This window comes from Haplochromis burtoni, unplaced genomic scaffold, assembly GCF_018398535.1.
Source record: "Haplochromis burtoni strain Fernald_Lab_line unplaced genomic scaffold, NCSU_Asbu1 Contig_142, whole genome shotgun sequence".
Taxonomy (NCBI): domain Eukaryota; kingdom Metazoa; phylum Chordata; class Actinopteri; order Cichliformes; family Cichlidae; genus Haplochromis; species Haplochromis burtoni.
This window is the reverse complement of record NW_024582503.1, coordinates 388,718-408,142: the sequence shown is the minus strand read 5'-3', so window position 1 is coordinate 408,142 and position 19,425 is coordinate 388,718. Positions and strand designations below refer to the sequence as shown.

General features: G+C 39.9%; 1 protein-coding gene across 3 annotated transcripts in view; it reads left to right on the top strand.

The window, feature by feature from the left end:
• Window positions 1–19,425, top strand: part of cdkal1 (CDK5 regulatory subunit associated protein 1-like 1) — a 255,373-nt gene that overhangs the window by 175,626 nt on the left and 60,322 nt on the right. For all 3 annotated transcript variants that reach the window (XM_042224589.1, XM_042224590.1, XM_005934984.3), the window contains 2 exons: window positions 3,083–3,263; window positions 18,120–18,182. In XM_042224589.1, the coding sequence (XP_042080523.1) occupies window positions 3,083–3,263; window positions 18,120–18,182 (244 nt within the window). The remainder of the gene's footprint in view (window positions 1–3,082; window positions 3,264–18,119; window positions 18,183–19,425) is intronic.

Genomic DNA, 19,425 nt, shown 5'->3' with positions numbered 1-19,425 from the left:
TCTTGAATGAGACGTGAAACGTCTTCAAGCAACTCAAAGAAGTCCAGACGCTTTTCTATCCAAGCTCCTTAGACTACGCATTTTTAAAGCGCGCATCCTCAAAATTCTCACAAACAGCAGTTGTAAGAACAGCATTAGAGCGCTACTGAATATCAGAAAGCGTTTTCTAGGCGTATAGGTGTAAAATAGAGCTTAAAAAATTCAGTGGAAGGATACAAAACTTGCAGGCTTTATTAAGGATTCAAAGACGTATGCATGCCTCATCCGCTGTTTAAATTATGCCCGGTGTTTTGTGGCAAATGTTAATACAAGGTTAAAAAGACAAACCAGTGTTTCCGGATTTGAAGTTTGTAAAAATAGCTCTGTTCTGCACCGCTTTAATTGAAAGCGAGTTGAGCTGAAATGTAATTTTACATCTTTTCCTTGATTTTTTTTTTTTACTTCCCATCTTTCTTTCTTTGGGTCTATCTTTGGTTCTTTGTTTCTCACACTCTCTGTTTTTGAAAGGTGAACAATAACAAGATCCATTTCTCCTCTCTCATTTTAACAAGGACAGTATCAGTGTGGTTCTTGTTCATTAGTATCACATATCACACCTCTGTCACCCTTAGATCTGGAGGAGGCAGAGGTGTCAAAATGACACATGTGCGCACGCATATTTTTTTACCCTCTCCTTCACCGAAAGAAAAAGCCACAGAAGTCGATTCGCACTAGTTCCTGCTCTTTCCCTCAGTATTCCATTTTTCTTCTGTTATTTTGCACCCCTGGCCTGAATTGTGCATTTTTCTTCATAGCAGCAATGTGTGAGTTTCTAGTAGTATTAGAAAAATGAAAAGCACCTAGTGCCTGCCTTTAACTCCTCACTGCCACCACTACCCAAGGGCAATAGGAAATTAGATATACGTGCCCTCTGGAGATGCAAGAAACGTCTTTGTATTTAGAAAAAAGTGCTTGTTTGTTCATAGTGCTAATTTTATTTACCTTCCCTACCACTGCGTTAATAAAACAGCTCAGGGGACTATATGAGCAAGAGCTTTAAATAGCAGTAAATTAGTTTATTCAGTATTTCTTTTATCCTTAGAATAGATGAGCTTTTCATTTTGTGTGTGTGATTAAATCTCATGTGATGCACAGGCTTTCTTAATTGTGGCTTGTAGGCCACACTGACACAATTGGGAGGCTCATCATCAGAAAATGAAATATATATATTCTCATTTTCAGGATACTTTAGCTGACTGATTGTTGTAGGAGGGTACAGGCCTTCACTAGTTAGTTATTTGAAATACTCAGTAGAACTGCAGTTTCAGAAGATTCAAGGAATCGGTTTTAATGAACGATCGGGAATTATACATTTATTCAGCCGTTTGACCATTCCTTGCACTGCGTTTTAAACGTAGCTCCACTTCTCCATATGATAGTTGTCAGGCAGATCTGAGAGGTCAAGGATGCCTGTGCCCGCAAGCTGTGATTTAATATTAATGACCAGCAGCCAATTGGAAGTCATCAATAGGTCAGAGGTTATCTTGGGGTTGCAGATGCAGGAAGTTAATGTAATTAAAGATGCATCACATTGTCGATTGCAGAGAAAGCGTCTCTTCCACTCTTAATTTCTTTGTTGAGCTGTCTTCTCTTTGTAAGGCCCTTTAATATGCCTTTGTGCGTTTTGATTTTTGTCCAAATACCTTGTGCTTTGCATGGATTTTCATCCAAACACTCCTTATAGTTGTCTTTTTCTGTGTGTGTAGCACATCTGAAAGCCTTTGTAAGAAGGAAAGTGACTGGGGAAAGAAAACAGATTGAAGGCATAAATAGTCAGAAGGCTACATGTAATGGTCTCGTAAGTTGTCTTTGACAGGGTGCTGTTACATGAGGATGCTCCTTCTGATTCCACTCTGTGCCTGTTGTACTTTGATAGAAAGCTTGTAGTCAGTGGTTTGGCTTATTTAAATATACATTTTATTTTCTGTTCTGTTTAAAACCTTTTCCAGTTTGAATTTTTACAGAAGATTCTATTGGAAGGCCAGTTTCCCAAAAAATCATTTAGATTCCTGTACTTGTAAAATGCTTTGTCTTTAGAAGAATTCTCTTGTGCTACTTTGGGCTTTTGGGCTAATTGGCTGTTAATTGGAAGAAATAGTGATAAATAATAGTAATAAATGCCTAAATGCCTTTGGGATTAGGTGTTATCGCTGAAATTTGTGGTAACACATGCTGTCAGTCTCAATGGGAATGTCATGTCCTATAGGTATGCACCTTTTCCCCCTATGGAGTTATTTTCCAAGCCACCCAACAGCTGTCAATACAAACAAAATACATGGAAGAAATCATTGCATTTATTCCCACAACATTCTACTGGCCCCGATTAATCCAATGAGCCAGCCGGTCAATAATCAAATACTAATGATCGGCAGCAGAGGTTGCTAATTAGGTTTTGATTGGCTGAATCCTCCTGAGTCCACGGGGAAAGGCACCACCCTCCTTTCATGCTGTGGTGCCTTAGATAGTTCAAAGGTGCACAGCAGCAGTGGACAAATGTCTGTGATTTCCAAACTCGGGCAGAATCTTATGTAATAAATTAGGTAGTAGTTGGCTGTCAGTGATTGTATTGTGATTTATTTTTGTGTGTGAAACCAAAGTAAAAGTAGTTCCACAAGATGGATAATATGAACCAGTGGTCCTAAAGTGCTGTAGATTGGTTTCATAGCAAAAGTGGATCTTTTGCTGTGGATTTTTAAAAGGTAAATGTTGATAACATGATGTTCTATGACATGGTTTTCATCTAAAGTAGTGTCCTGTAACTCTTGGTTGCACGATACAATTTGTCAATAAAGCTAGTGCGACACTTTTTGTGTTACAAAGTAGCTACCGGTATCTTTACCCAATCAGCTGAAATTGTTTAGTGTAACAAAAAAGAAGCAGGACAGACATCCATTATTTGAGAGGGATTAGTTTCCATTTCAGAGCAATAAAAATAGAGATGAATGCCTTTTTTATACACTATTTGTTTTTAAAATGATTTTCTAGGATATAGCAAAAACTTTGAAATTCCAACTAAGTGTCTCTGTCTTTCTTTCTCTTATAGAGTCCCTGGTGTAACTATTGCTACAGATATAATCTGTGGTTTTCCCGGAGAGACTGAGGAAGACTTTGAAGCAACCATAGACTTGGTGAAAGCCTATCGATTCCCCAGTCTTTTCATCAACCAGTTTTACCCCCGACCCGGTACGCCTGCCGCCAGGTTGGAGCAAGTACCAGCACATGTGGTGAGTGCAGACACGGACAGAGTTTTGATCAGATGCTCTGAAACATGCCAATTAAAGAAGCAAACTTTAGCTTATTGTTACTTAAAAATGTAAAAGCCTTTTCTATACTTGTGAAGATTTTGCATTATTTTAGTATCACTAATCCTGAGATGTATGGAGGAGTGACTGCGAGAGAACATAAATCAAGCTAATGCGCTCCATAGACATTTATAGACATTATTTAGCTGAAAATCTTCTTAAATAATAAATTGTCTGAAGCATTTTTCTCTCGACTTCCCAGGAGATCTACATGTTATTAGTAAGCGTTGTCTAACGGTGGTAACAGTCTCATCTGAACACATTATTGTTCTTTGTATAACCACCCAACTTGCGACACATCGCTTCTCTAGCTTCCTACATCTCCCCATCTGCTGCCAAATAAAACAATTAACAGCTAATAAAATCTTAATTGTTTGCAAAGGTGTGTGAGTGAGGGAGGGAGTGAGAAGCAACGCAGACTGAGCATATCACACTCAGTCACACCAACGTTTTCTTGACCTTTTCGCTCATGGATTTCTCAGCTAGATTGCTGTTTGGCGGAACTAAATTCTTATATAATGAGCTAAAGCGTTCATATGTATTATATCAATGCTAAGTAATAATGTAGTTGAACTTTATGATCACGCCGTTGATTATACACATTTTTTTCTTCATAATACACTTTAGCAATAGTACACCTTGTGATTTTTTTTTTCCACTTAAGGAACTAAAATTAACACGCGATTATTTGCAGTTGTTTGTAAAAATCTTTACTCGTGGAAAATTATTTACTATTACTAAAATATGATCCTGTTTCTAAAGTTATTGGACAAAACGTGCAACAAAATGCAACAGCTCACATTACTGAAGTGCTGACGTTTCACATGTGCTGCTTGTGTTTGTACTTCTACCTGAAATATTTTCTTTGACCTCCTTTTTCTTTAGTTTGACCTTTTACATATGCTGTACTCTATACCGTGTTGTCTTCTTTCTTGCCTTTATACTCCAATACTCTGTGCCATCAAAGTGTTGACACATCTCTTTCAAGTGGAGTGTCTTCATAAGTCATTCTCTTTTTCCCCTTTTCTCGCCTTCCTCACTTTGCTCTCTGAGGAGAAGCCGGGTGCTTCCTAGAGGGATCAATCCCCAGACACAACCACACTGCAGCTTCTATTCTTCTTTATTTCCCTCTTCGTCCCTTCTCCTCTGACCTTTATTGTCTGTGTTTGGATTATAGCACAATCAGTCCAAGACTTCATTCAGCTTTTTGAGTTTGAAATGTGACATGTAAGAAGACCTTTAATTGTCAAATTAGCATCTTTTTGTAAGACAAGAGCTTACAAAACTGCTTCAAAATAACTCAAAACACTGTAAAATCCTAAAAACTGGACTTCACTGAACTGCAGTGCTCTGCTTTTAATACATACAGAATATGGTTTGGCATTTTGCTGAAATAAACAAGCTAACCTAATCAAGATGCTGATTGAATGTAGGGCTGTGCCATTATGGCCTAAAAGTACTATTGCAATTATTTATCATGTTTTTTTTAATTGATTTTAAGCATCAGAAATATTTTTATTGTAGTGTCAGTTAAATATAACACTGATATGTTAACATTATCGTTATCTTTATTCGTGCTGCAAATCTTTGCATCAAAATAAAATAGTTCCTACTTATTTAAATTCATAGAGTCACTTAAAATAAAGTGAAGTAAATTACAATGTAAACATATTTGATATAAAGAAGCAAAATATCAAGTCTTTCAATTCTTTCATCGTGGCTGATTAATGGATGTGAATAAAATTTATAACTCAACATCTATGAGATCTCTCTCCATTTCCCCTGTGATGCACTGCCACTTTGATAAAGTACCATATTTGTCCAGTAGGTAACTCTTTTTCCTGAAGTCTTACTAGTAGTAGTAAGTTGTTACTCACTGTGTTTATTGGACAAATGGAATGCTACTACGGGACTACATTGTGGATTTCAGTGTTCTTGGTGACCTGGATGGTTACCAGTGCTGGGAATAACAGCATTACAAGTAACGGCGTTACTAACGGCGTTACTTTTTTTCAGTTACAAGTAATCTAACTAATTACTATTCCTATCGTTACAACGCCGTTACAGTTACTAACAAGAAAATGCGGTCCATTACTATTTTTCAACAAACAGACGGTTGAAGCTGTGTTCAGCTTACCGCATCTTATATCAGTTGTACGGAAGTAGCTGACTACGCAAGTAATCTGGACGCTACAGCTTTAAGCAGCTGCGTGCGCTCCCGCGGACGGTAATCACGATCACTGTCTAGCACAACACCTGGAGCTAAGGGGGCAAAACAATAAGTTAGGACTGTCGATATATCGAGTTTTTTAAAAATATCGATATTTTTATACGAGATAAGATGTGACAATATCGTTTATATTGATATAGTATATGTTACGTAATTATACTTGTGGAACCACAAGTTTGCCTCTCTTTCGTCAACTTTTGACTCTACGCAACGATACTCTGCCTCGCCTCTCTTTCACTGAACACAACTCCCCCTCCCCCATCGCTTCACCTGCAGGCAACGACAAGATATACACGGCAAATCTCCGTTAACAACTTACCGCCCATCGCCCTGTGTGTGGGACTGGACAGCGTCAACCTGTTAATGAGCTAACCGCGCTAACGCCATGCAGCCCAGAGGGGCTGCACAGCCTAAAATCCTTTCATTTTCTCAAAAGTTGACAGTGCGCCTTATGTATGAATTCTGGTTGTGCTTGATGACCGCAAACCGATTTTATGTGGTACACAGCGCTCAGCAATCTGTCAAAAAATGTTTTGGTACGACTTTGGTAAGCTACGGAGCTGCACCACTTGATGAATTGTCGGAGCATTACAGCTACCGAGGAGCCTCGCGGAGTAATACGTACTGTGCTTCAACGTAATATTACCGTATTGTGTGTGTATAAGGACCATAAATGGCACCTGTTAAGAGACATGGTTACAAAGAGGATTTCAAACTCCAGGCTGTCAGTCACGCAGTAGAACTCGGGAACAGAGCAGCTGTGAAATCTGTCTTTGTTATTATGCTCAGCGTCTTTTAGTTTACATTTTGACTGCACAATTGTGAGCTTTTTGTTATGCACAAAAACAACATAGTTTTCTTTTATTTATGGAGCATTATTACTTAATAAATGCTCATAATTTATTTTTGAGTAATTTTTTTCATGTACATCTATGCTTTATGTTAATAAAAGTGCCTGTGTGACATCTGGGACACAGCTTTGACTAAGAACTCTCTTTTTGTTCTTTATGGCTTTAAAAAAATATCGAGATATATATCTTATATCGCCATCAAGCTAAAAAATATCGAGATATGAATTTTGGGTCTTATCGCCCAGTCCTAGCATGAGTGCTGCTGTTTGACTGCAGAAGAATAAAGTAGTCGTGGTAAGCCGATCACATGACCACTTAAAGACAAAACAACAAGGTGATATATACCAGTTTATAAATTGTGTTGATAGGCCACGTAAAACCACAGTCATGATAAACAATATATACGCACATTTACTGTCTAAGGACAGCGCTAGCAAGCACTCTCTGCTTATGACCAAAAACAAACAAACAAACAAACAAAAACAAAAAACAGGACGTTTTAGGAGTGACGGCGAGAGAGAGAGAGAGAGAGAGCGCAGAAAAAGAGAGAGAGCGAGTTTTGAGATGTGAGAGATTTGTGACTGTGGCGGAGGCGTGGCCCCGGGCGCAGCTGCAGGGGAGGAGTGGAGCGGAAGGCTCAACAGGGCGGCGCTGCGAGGCCGGTAAGAACAGCTGATGTTGTTTATGGACTGATGATGGTCTCCCACCGCTGTGTTTATAGTGAGACGAGGAGGAGCGGCCAGGGAGAGATCAGCTGGGCTCGTGAGCTGTCAGACTGTGTGACTGAGTCAGCTGTCAAAACAACAAACACTTGAATAAATGTGGAAGTTGGCTGTACCTACCTGTGTGTGCGTGTGTCTGTGCCTGGTGTATTCTACAGTGACATTTAGCATGTTTGGAGTGTGTAGTTAATGTGTTGTCTTGTGTAGTTAGTTTGTAGTGTTGTGGATAGTTTTGTGTTGTGTGTCAGAACAATGAGGCGACTGCTGTCTCCAGGTAGAAACAGGAGTGATACACCTGCTGCTGTCAGACCTGCAGGCATCAGGCTGTGATGTTCTCCTTTATAATGGACAGAAATTGTTATTTGGGAGTGGCACAAATAATTTGTGTGGCATCTTATTGAATGCAGAACAGCTGATTGTTCTGTAAATAGTTTGAAATGGTTATTTAAAAAATCAAGGTAAAAGGTAAATAACTTTGTTGTTTGCAAAACTTGTGCATAGGATTTTAAAATTGACAATTTATATTTGCATTTAAAGTTATGAAATATGATTCATTAAACATGTTTGTGGTTGTTACAATAAAAAATATAACTTTTTCTACTCTGATTTTATGTTTTTTGTCTGATTTTAGATCAATTGTGTTAATACAGTATGTGCTGAAAAGGATGACACCAAACATGGCAAAGTAAATAGTTTTTAAAGGTGAAATGGGGAGGGAAAATCAAAAGTAGTTAAAAATGGCCAATTATACCCAGGACCCCAGGGTATAATTTTTTTTTTTTTAAGTAACCCAATAGTTACTTTTCAAGTAATTAATTACTTTTAGAATATTGTAACTCAGTTACTTTTTTGAAGAAGTAACTAGTAACTATAATTAATTACGTTTTCAAAGTAACTTGCCCAACACTGATGGTTACACAGACACACTGATGAGGCTCGCTTTTATAGACATCTGAGCTGATGCTGGGCAATTCACGAAGGTAACGTGTTCCTGGCCTTTATGTATTCTTCATACTGCGATTAGCTGCGTTGCGCATGTTGCATGTAAAGGATCCAGGACTTCATCTCCTGCCATGCCAGATGTTTGCATTTTGTCTTGATGATGTGTTACCTGTTGCATTTCTGTTTTTCATCCTAGTGTTATTAGGCTGAAACATCACATGCAGGCATGTGGAGTCAGGCAGTGATGAAGAGAGCGCTGGATTTGCTTTTTTCTTTAGCGCCCTGTTGGCAGAGCGCTCATTTTGAAAATAGTTTGATCTTCGAGCACGATTGATATAAAAATTAAACTGTGTAGCCCTAAATAGATGCCGTGATATGTCGGTCCAAAACCTGTGACCTGGCAGTCACCCGTGCCGTGTTCATTGCTCAGTATTGCGCCCAGATACCATCATGGATCCAGAAGTTTTAACTGTACACCAAAAACATGCTGGATATTTCTTATCTTGGTGAGGCAACATCTGTGGTTTAAATAGTTCTCAAATTGATACTGTTGCACTGAGTCACTGGGTATACTGGAAAAAAATCATTGTAATAAAGAACAGACTTGCCTCACATGAACAAAAGTCCATATTTAGGTGCCTAGAATAAGATGGCAATCATTTGTTTTTTGTTATTCAACTTTATAGAAAATGTACATTTTGAGGAACAATTTAAAAGTGACAGAGAATGGTATACATTTCTTGTCAGAGAGACAAGAAATATATACTCGTGTGGCTTTGTATACCGTACACCTGCTTCAGTGGTTAAAGCTGCACACAACATCACTGCATCAGTCAGCATGCACCTGTTTTCAAACACAAACACACACAGCAAACAGACGACATCTAAGCCATGTAGGGTCGGTCATTAATAAAGTGCACCAGATGGTTTGTCTGGAATACAACTGTGTTCAATAGCCACAGGAGGGATGGATGGAGAACTAGATGGATTAGGAACGGAGGTCTTAGATAAAGAGTGTGTAGGAAAGGAGAGCAGATAGAAAGCACTGCTGAAAGGGAGATGGATGGAGGAAATAATGAGACAGGAAGAAACACATAAAGGGACATGTCCACCGTGATGCATGTTGGGGGTTCTGCACAGCCTCCTAAATGTGGCCGCTGATGTTGATGTAAATGTATGTAGTGAGGTTTTTCATAGTTACAGTTTGGTTTTGAGGGAAATATAGTAAACCATATTTACTATATTGTACCAATGACTGCTAATGGGTCACCACAGGGCATCTTCTATGTCCGTCTTGCCCTATCCCTTGCATCCGTCACACCAGCTGTCTGCACAAACTGCTTCTCTGCTCCCTTGAATCTTCTGTGTTCTTGCCCAGCAGCTCTGTATTCAACATCCTATCTCCAACATATCCACTATCCCTTCTCTACACGTGTCCAAACCATCTTTGTCTCCAAGCCACTCAGCCTGAATTTGTGTCTGATACACTCATTTCTAATGTTGTCCATCTTGGACACCCTCAATGAAAATCGCAGAATCTCTGGTTCGGGCTCCTGTCTTTTTGTTAGTGCCACTGTCTCCTGAAAATACATCTGTATTGTACTGATGAGACTCGATGTCACTGTGTAGAAACGACTCCTTTTCAAAAACGAGATTTTTTTTTCACGCTTTGCTGCTTTGGCACTCGATGAGCTGAGGACAGAAAAGAGAATTTGGTGCAAATATTTGGTCATTTCTAAATCCTGATTTTTAAGGTTAAATTGTTTTAATTTGACATTCTATTCTCTAACAAGCAAACAAATATTTGATTAGATAAATACAGTCATGAGTGAAGCCTGTCCATCTTCAATGTCCAGCTGTCCTGTTCTGTTATGACCTGCTGTATTAGATGACTTATGAGAGAATATTCACTTTAGATTCGAGTGTAGGAAAACACAAAGAACAGGAGACCACATGGATGGAGAGAGAAAGCTATCGTGTTGAGAATAAAGGGAAGTGAATATTATTAGCTTGGATCCCTCTAATCATCCCCAGGTGACTCGAACCTAGCCTTGATAAATGAACTTGCTAAGTAGAAGCTGTTTGGATGTCTGCTGGTAAGGCCGGGTTTTCCAGTGAGCAGCTGCACGAGACAAAGAAAAGAAAAAAGTGATAGCGAAAGAGATTGGCTGCTCAAATGGGACAGTGTTTTTAATTTCCCCTGGTTGTAATTGGTTAAAAACTCCATTACCCACGAGGCACCAGTGCAGTAGCTGTCAAAGTAAAACAGCTGGCCAGCCACCAGTAGCTCCATCTTCAAGCCTCTGTATCATCTATCTATGCCTGGACGCACACTCAGAAAAATCCACGCTTCCCCTCCGTCTCTGTCTGTATTTGAAACAAAACACTCCTACATGCATAACAGGGGAGCTAATAACAGTTGGTTAAAGGGAGTCTAGCAGGTATTAAGTTGAGTTAATGGTTAAATTGCTGTCTATGCTAGGGAGGCCTATATTTGATTAATGAGCTCCTAACCCACTAATAATAGAAGACATTGCATTTTAATGATACGTTTTTTTTCCTTTTTTAATTCAAATGATTTTTTTCTGTGTATAGGTCATCAGTGCGCTGTTATAGCTGGAGGGAAAAGCAATAATAGTGTGTGAAAAATAAAGTAGGCTTTTTGACTGAAGGGAATTTTGTTTGATGTTGAAGAAGGACGATTGTGGTGAATAAAGTGTCATTTTTTTAATTTGGAGAAATTCTTAATTAGAACACTTTGACTGTTGGTGCACTTGAAGCATATACTCTGAAGAAAGCTTTTCAAAACCCTTTGGAATTATGTAGATATCATAATTGATTACTCACAAAATGTGATTTGATCTTTTTCTAAATCACAGTTATAGACAACAATAATCTGACTAGACAAATAACACAGCAACAGCCATACTTATCATGCCTTATTGAACACACTGAGTAATCACTTTACAGCCCGGGCTCGAGAAATATACGAGCCTCAGTGGTAATGACTCCCCAAAAGCTACTTGGAACCAGGTGTTCCATTAAAGCGAATGCAATTAGAAGTGCAGGTTGTAGATGTGCTCCACCTTAAAAACAAAGGTGTACAAAATCTGGTTACTTTAGAAGAAGCATTATACACTTTTGCAGCATTTCCTACTTTGTATCCATCAATCTATTAAAAAAATGGGTGGCAAGAGCTCTGTTGCTGCTCTCCCTAATAGTAGTTGTGCCACAAAGATACCACCAAGAACAAAATGTGCAATTCAGAAAGAGCTGATATAATCTAAGGACACCATGAAGGAAATCAAAAGAATTAAGAACATCTCGGGCAATGTTCTCATATCTCATTGGATAATGTTCTGTGCGCAGATGAGACAAATTGACCCTTTTTTCCCTTTTATCTTAGCTCTGCACAACCCCAAATTTAGAGGGGAAAGGCAACAAATACTATATGTATTTTTAAATTTTTATCCCTTATAGTCCCCACACGTGAGATTTTTGTAGTCCTCTGCATTTAACCCATTCACTCTAGTTTTACACATTCATGAAGAGACGGGGTAGCTGTTGGTGGATTCGGGGCGAACACTACCTGCTGAGCCATCCCTGCCCTGTGCAACACGGGAGCTAGTTTGGGGCTGTCCTGCTTCATAATGCCTCAGGCCTGGATGGCTTGCAGTCACTGATGGAAGAAGGATTTGAAAACTATATTAGGAAATTTTCAGCGACCAGTCTTCGATCTAGTACTCGGAGGAGACGTTGGGTAATCCAAAGTCTTTGGATCTGGCTAAGTCAGGGGCGTGGCTTTAACCCTGGTCAAATGACTCAGGGGCCTTTTTTTTTTTTTTTTTTTTTTTTTTTTTTTGTGTCCCGTTTGGATCTTTAGCCATCAGAATTGTTGTCTTAAGGCCAAGAAAGATGCCAAGCGGATTTATTTTACCAAGTGGATCATCATGGCCTTGCCATATTGGTCCATTTGATTGACCTTTATTATAATTATGAATTTATTTTATTTTCAGTTGCTACAAACGGGACAGACATGACTGGGGGATAGGACAGGGAGAAAGAATGAAAGAAAGAGAGGGAGAGAAAGAAAACCAAAGGGGAGAAGAGACGGTGAGAAGGGGGGGAAGAAAGAAAAAAACAAACAAAAAAAAAAACACCTGGGTCACCTGTATGGAGAAAAAAAAACAGAAGAGAAAGCAAACAACAAAGAGCAACATAATAAAAAAAATGGCACCATCACAATAAACTAGCTAGCAGTAGATATCAGTAGATACTAAATAATAAACGATATTGTGCAGCACGCAAGATAGACAGCGCACAATGTGCTTTGAGGCAGCAGCCAAGAAAGCTGTAGTCCGCGTCTGTGAATACCCGTGTGTACACCTGTGTGCATACCTGTGTGGATCAGCATGCTTGCATTCCAAAGGTTTCTCCATGTAACGATCTGCTAGGGAGTGTGGGGAGCCACAGCCCCGTCCTCCAGGGTATGAAGCAGGTATGGAGGAGATCAAAACTCCAGACATCCAGAGGCCCCCAGAACACAAGAGACCAAGGAAGACCAACAGAGGGGCAGCCGCGCCACTGTCCCAGTAAGAGCTGAGGAGAGTCCCAGATGAGGGTTCACTCAGCAGCCGCGGAGCAGAAGCCAGGGGGAGTTGCGGTGACGCGCCCATGAGCTCCGCCGGCAGCCAGCTGTGCCTGAGTGACCGAGCCCCAGGCCGAGAGGCCGGGGGCACCCCACCTCCGAAGTGGCCCGAGCAAGCCCCAGGCTCCAGGCCCCGATAAGCGGCCGCCAAGGAGTGAGCCGGTGTGTACCCGGACGCCCACCCCCAGACACAAAGAACCACCAACGCACCGACACCTGAGGGAGTCCACCACTGGCAGGGGAAGTGGTGGTGGGTGGAGATAGGCCTCCAAACCTTGGAGGGCCTGAGATGTCCCCAGAGAGGTGGCGTCTGATACCCAACCTGACATATAGACACAGACATACAGGCACACACAGATACAAACATCCATTCCCACCCTCATGCTCTCATATGCACTTACTCCACACTCAACCAACGTGGAGACAGACATAAAGAGACGCTGTACACACGATCACACTCCCCAACTCAGGGGCCTTTTCATGCCAGAAATGTTGATGAACTGAAAGTGCTTTGTAGGAGATAATGATCCACAATTTCTCTTATAAGCAGATACAGGAGACTCATGCTGCTAAATAAACTTTGCTACATTTTAGCAGTTTGCATTATATATCTGTGGGACAGTGGTGTGGAAAGCCTCCAGCAAAAGTCCTGGGCTCAGGTCCACTGGCCGGTGCATTTCTGAGTGGCTTTTTCAAAGCCATACATTGGCTTTGAAATGTTTAACTGGCAATTGTAAACTGGATGTAGGTGTAAATGTCTATGTGTTAGCCCTGTGATAGTCTGGTGACCCCGCCTTTTGCCTTATGACAGCTGGGATAGACTCCAGCCCTCGCACAACACTGATTTGACTGAGCGGAAGAGGATGGATGAATGATGAAAAAAAGAGAGAAATATTTTTTATACGCGTTGCTTAACTGAGATAGTGGGTAAGAAAATGTTAGTTTAGTGACCTCTGTGAGAGAGGAAGGTCATAAACCCCACTGTGACCACTCTGTGATGCTTTAGGAGGTGTAAATCCTTCACAGGCACAACTCTGCAGTTGATGCCTCAGGTTCTTTGACTATAGATATAATGACGCTCGAGCTCTATATCATTAACATCTGTTTGCCATTAGGGAAAGACATGTGAGCGCATATTGGTGACCAGAAGCAATTTAAGTATTGGCAAGATCATTGTTACCTTGCCCCACAACACACAATCATTTTGGGCATGCTGGAATAATACCAGTATGGGTTTCATAGACACACACGTGCAATTACACAGAATTCTACTGCCCTGCGTCACAGAGTCATGCAATCGATATTTTTTGTGAATTGACAAACTATGCGCAGGGCCTCACTGAATTGCAGTATATACACAAAATACTCATTAAAAACAGCTTCTGCTTGTCATGTACAGAGCTGGTAACTTACACACAAAAACATACATATAAAATCAGTCACTCAATCATCAATAAACCATTTAGAATCCCGTTATTAGTTTTATGTTTTAAGTCGGTGAAACTAGCAGTTGTTTCCTGGTCTTAATGTTGAATCTTTTCAGATGGTGTCGTTAATGATCACAAAGTCAGAGCTTGATCAGATCAACTCTTTATGAGCTTTGTGCTGCTATTTGTTTATTAGATAAGATAATTGTTTTTTTTTATATGATGGCTTTTATATTGTTTACTTGTGTCGCCACTGCTCCTGCGTTGGAATTTGGCTACATTCATGTAATGTCACTTCTGGTTTTATGAAGCATCCGTCTCTGGGGACAACAACAGATGGATGTCATGATAACAACCATTGTTCATCATCACCCTGCTGACAGGTCCACACGCTCACGGATTGGCTTTGCATTGCTGGGTTGTCACTAACACAACCTCGACAGCATGCAAAATTAACTTCGAACATGCACCCAAACACACGCAGATGCACACACACATATCTGTGTACAGAGGGAAAAGTCATACATTTAATGCAGAGCGTTTGGAAAACTTGATAACATTAAAGATGTCATGGGATCATTTTTAGGTGAGGCCAGAATGACTATTTGGACAGATGTCACATTTAAACAAACTAAAGTGTGATGTTTGGTTTGTTTAAATCAGACTCTGGTTCGTTTCCCTTTGGTGTGGTTTGCTTGTAAAAATATGAACATGATAATTGCACTCGGGTGCAGACCGATATATCTGCACTGGAGGAAGTGGTCTAGGTCCGGTTCACAAACAAACTCCAGAGCAGTTTGTCACGGACCGGTTTAATGTCAGACTATATTTTCGTGGACCGGCCTTTAAGGTGTTGCGGATAAATACAACAAAATGAAATGAAACGACCAAGACAAAAATTGTGATTTTTTTTTTCTTTTTTTTGGTAAATATAATAATAAACGCGAATTCAGTGTGTAATTGTGTGACTTTATTAGCAGCGTCCTTCTGATATGCACCAACAACACTGAGAGTAACATCCTTCTCTCTGTCCCTTATTCTCTCTGGTCATGATGGTAAAGCGTAAATATTTCTTTCAAAATAAGACACACAGGAAAAGAGCCAGAGAAACGGTTAACGATAAAAACTTAGAAAACCATAAATTTCACACCCGAGCCTCAACTCTCGCGGCCCAGTACCAAACGACTCGCTGACCAGTCCGGGGTTGGGGACCGCTGATGTAAATGATATTATGTGTTTACAGATCATCTGCGGTCTATTTGAGTTTTAGTCTACACATCTTTACCTCTAGACTATAAACTAATACAAATGATTCGACTTTTACTGCTATAGCTAAGAGTGTAGTTCTTATTCTAGGACCCACAGACAGAGCAGTTGTGGGATAACGAGAGCATTCAGCTTTCTTTAGCAGCTTTCCACAATAGTCGGGGGTTTAAAGGAATTTTGTAGCTCCTATCTTAAAGGCTAGGAACAGGTAAGTTGACTTGAGAATATTACAAAGCTGTAGGATTTCAAATAATGAGCTGAGGTTTCCACCTCTTCCTGATCTGGTGCGACAGTGGGAATGTATCTTTTTTTCATGAGTTTTTATCTTTTAACAGCTTTTTTTAGGCTCACATTATCTCTTTTTGTCTTCTGTTTGTCTGTTTTCATGTTGATCTTTGAATCCCTTGTATTCATACCGTTGTCCATATGAGTGTACAGCTTTTGTTTTTCGTGTTAGTATGTGCCTTCGAGTTGGCACGTTGTTGTTGTTTGTTGTGTTGGTGCGTTGTGTGTATGTGTGCTGCTCCTGAAAAGAACCAAATTCTGCTGAGTATTCATTGGGGCTTGATAAATCCTTACCTGGAGTTAAAGCTGTCTTAGTCGCACTCTCTCACACAAGCACACCATGGAGCATCAATGAATACAGAGTGATGGTAAAAGTTATGAAGGGATGATAAGAAGGGGGAGAAAGGTGTTGAGGAACAATGATGAGATCGCTGCTCAGAGCCGAGGTGCTCAAGGCAAAAGAAGAGAATGCAAGAAATTATCAAGAGACATACTTACGTGGGGGAGAGTGGGCAAGAGAGTGAAGAATGAATGATTAGAATGAGTTTTCCCCCTCTGGAAAAACAGAACAGGAGGAGGAGGGGCATTGAGGGGTCTGTGGAAAGGCAAAGAAAATGAGAGAAAAGAGGATTTGTGGATTCCAAAGAACCCTTTGGCAGAGGAATAGAGAGGGAATCAGATGAAAACAAGAATGTGAGGATGGCAGTGGGACGGGGCCAATGATTACAGGATTGTATGGATCAGAAGAGGCTTGAGTGAACAGACAATGAGTAAAAGATGGGTAACATATGGAAACAGAAGAAAGCGAATAGATGGGAGGAATGGAGAAAAGAGCTACAAGCTATGAGAGGAGCAGAGAACAACAGAAAAGGTCCAAACTGGCCAAAACACAACATTTCTCTTCATACACCACATCTTTTATTGTATTATTATTATTATTTTCTTAATTTGGCCTAATTTTTCTCTTATCTGTGGACTTTAGCAGAGGCTGGCATGCTTCTGAAACTTGACTACACCATGTTGTAAATATGGTTAGTAGAATGTTATGCTTGGTTAGTCAGCAGACATTTTTCCTCTACGTTGAAAGATCAAGCTGTCTTTGCTAGTCTGGAATTAGCCTGTTTGTCCAGCTGTGCAATAGCAGAACAACAGGTTTTCTGTTCAGCATGTACGGCTCATGCTTAAGGACATTCAACTTAACCCTGCACATTCTAACACTCAAAAAGACAGAGACACGAGGGGGGGGGAGAGCAGGAGGGAGAATAGCTATGAATGCATACTCCCTTTAGGTACAGTACCATATTCACATGCCCTTTCCCTTTAGCCATACATGGCCTAATCAGTGAGCTAATTAGCACTTTCTGTAGCTGCATCAGCCTCATGTAACTCATTGCATTAACAACTGCCACAGATCAAACCGTCACGTCTCACGCTTGTGCATCTCATTATACAGTAAGTACACGAAGGCCAGACTTTAACTAGAAATGAAATGAAGCATTTTCTGCCACAGATGGTGTACAGATAAATACATTCCAACTGTCCGTTCATTATTCTTATGAATTCATTGTGGGCATACTTATAAGCCTTGGCTTTTTTCCATCCATTTGAAGTAATCCAGTTAATAGCAGTGGAGCTGTAATGTATGTCCATATCTGTATAATATCTCTATGATCATTATCAGAAATACAGAGGACAAGGAAATGCAAATAAGATGTATCACATGTCCAAAGAAATGTTTTACAAACAAAGCAAATAAAGAAGGACGAGAAAATTCAGGCTGTGAATCAGAAATCTTTTGTTTCCATTGTTGAGTCGGACTAGTTCTGTATTTTTGTAGGTATTTACCTTACAATATAAAGCACCTTGAGGCAACAGTTCTTGTGTTTTGGCGCTATATAAATAAACCTGAACTGAGTTGTCATTTTAAAGTTCTATTGTTAGTCTTGTAGTAAGAGAGTAATCATGTCTTTTTAACTACGATGGAGCTACATTTAAATCAAAGTGGTTAATTAGCACTAAAGGTTTGAATGTGTTACTGCCACTGTTTCAGGAAAGCTAGCCACAGTCACGATGAGTGGTTAGCCTCTGCTGTTGTTGATCGGTTGATCTTGAAAAGAGTCACTTTTAGATGTTTATTAATAATCGTACCTGAATTAGGTGACAGACGTATGTAACAATTTTTAAGATCAAAAACTGAAATCATCCAAGGTCACAAATCTTCCCGTGGGTTTGCACTTCCAAAAATATGATCACCCCCTCATCCAGCTTCAAACTCGATACTGCACCTCTTTAAGTCTCCATCCAGATTGTCATTAAAAAACATAACGTCATTTATTAGCGAGGTTATTTGTTTTGTGTTAATTATGTAAGTGATTCTTAAACATTTCTTTTTTTTTTCTGTCTGCAGAAGAAGCAAAGAACTAAAGAGCTGTCGCAGGTCTTCCACTCTTACAACCCTTATGACCATAAGGTAAGATCTTTCAGTTTGTCCCTCAATAACTTTCCTCGTCAGCGTGAATTGCAGCATTTCTTTTTCAACACTCTATATTGCTTTATTTGCTCATTTAATGTATCTGAACGAGCCGAGCTTTGAGCTTTCAGTGTCATTCGCCTCTAGACCACAAGGTTAGTTGTTGTAGGTCACCATCGCTGCCTTGTATTCAAGGCTGTGATGAATTTGTTGTCTCTCCAAGATCTATGGCTCTTGTTAGAAATCTAGTGAATGAGGACGGCTCAAGTGTTTGTTCCTGATTGCATTGTGAGAGCGAGCGTGTTTGAGAGAGTGAAGTCTGATATAAAGCTAATCATCTCTGTCCATGTGTGGATCCTCCTGTATTTATCTCTGTCTGGGTTCATACGAAGTGCCATCAAACAGTCATGAACTGCACTTATAAGAAGAAAAAGCCTTACGTGTTATAAAATTCTCTTGGATACTTGAGGACATTCGACTAGAAGTCATTGTTGACGAGCTATTGCTGGGGGACAAATTCACAATGTGCTACTAGATGAGTGTCGGCAAGAGTTGAGGCTTTTTTTCACTCTTAAAACTGTTGTTTGTTGTCTGAGCCACAGCTGTACAGCCAATAGTTGTCACTCTGTTCACACAACATCACAGAAACTCTTACTACACTTACTGCTCTGTGTCATGTGACCTTGGCTTTGTGCTGTTAGCACGGAAAAGAAAATCAAATGTTATCAGATTGACATTTCACAGCAGACCAAAAATGACACTATTCAGGCACGTTTATGATGATGAAACCTTTGGGATGATAACTTTTATGCGTTGCATTCATATATATATAAAGCCATGTTCTGAAAGGGTCAAACCCATGAACTCTAATAACCATCTCCCATCATGAACGAGATCAGTTATATCCAGCTATGTAGCAACACTTTAGCTTAGCTTTTTATTTGTAACAAAGTAATTTTTTATGTGTTAAGCAGTAATTTAAAAGATTTGGGAGAGATCAAGTTTTTACTGGTGTAGACACACACCTTTGCAGATGCACACAACCTCAGACAGACATTCAGAAAAATTAGTAGAAAAGAGAATTTTTAGCAAAAGCAGAGAGGGTGAATAAAGAGAAGAAGAGAATGCCATTAAAATGTATAAACGTGTTTTTATCTCAATCAGACATGGTTCATAAGCATGCTCTATCTTTAAGTATGATTCTCACGGTGATTGAGAAACCAGATGTGTGACAGTATGCCAC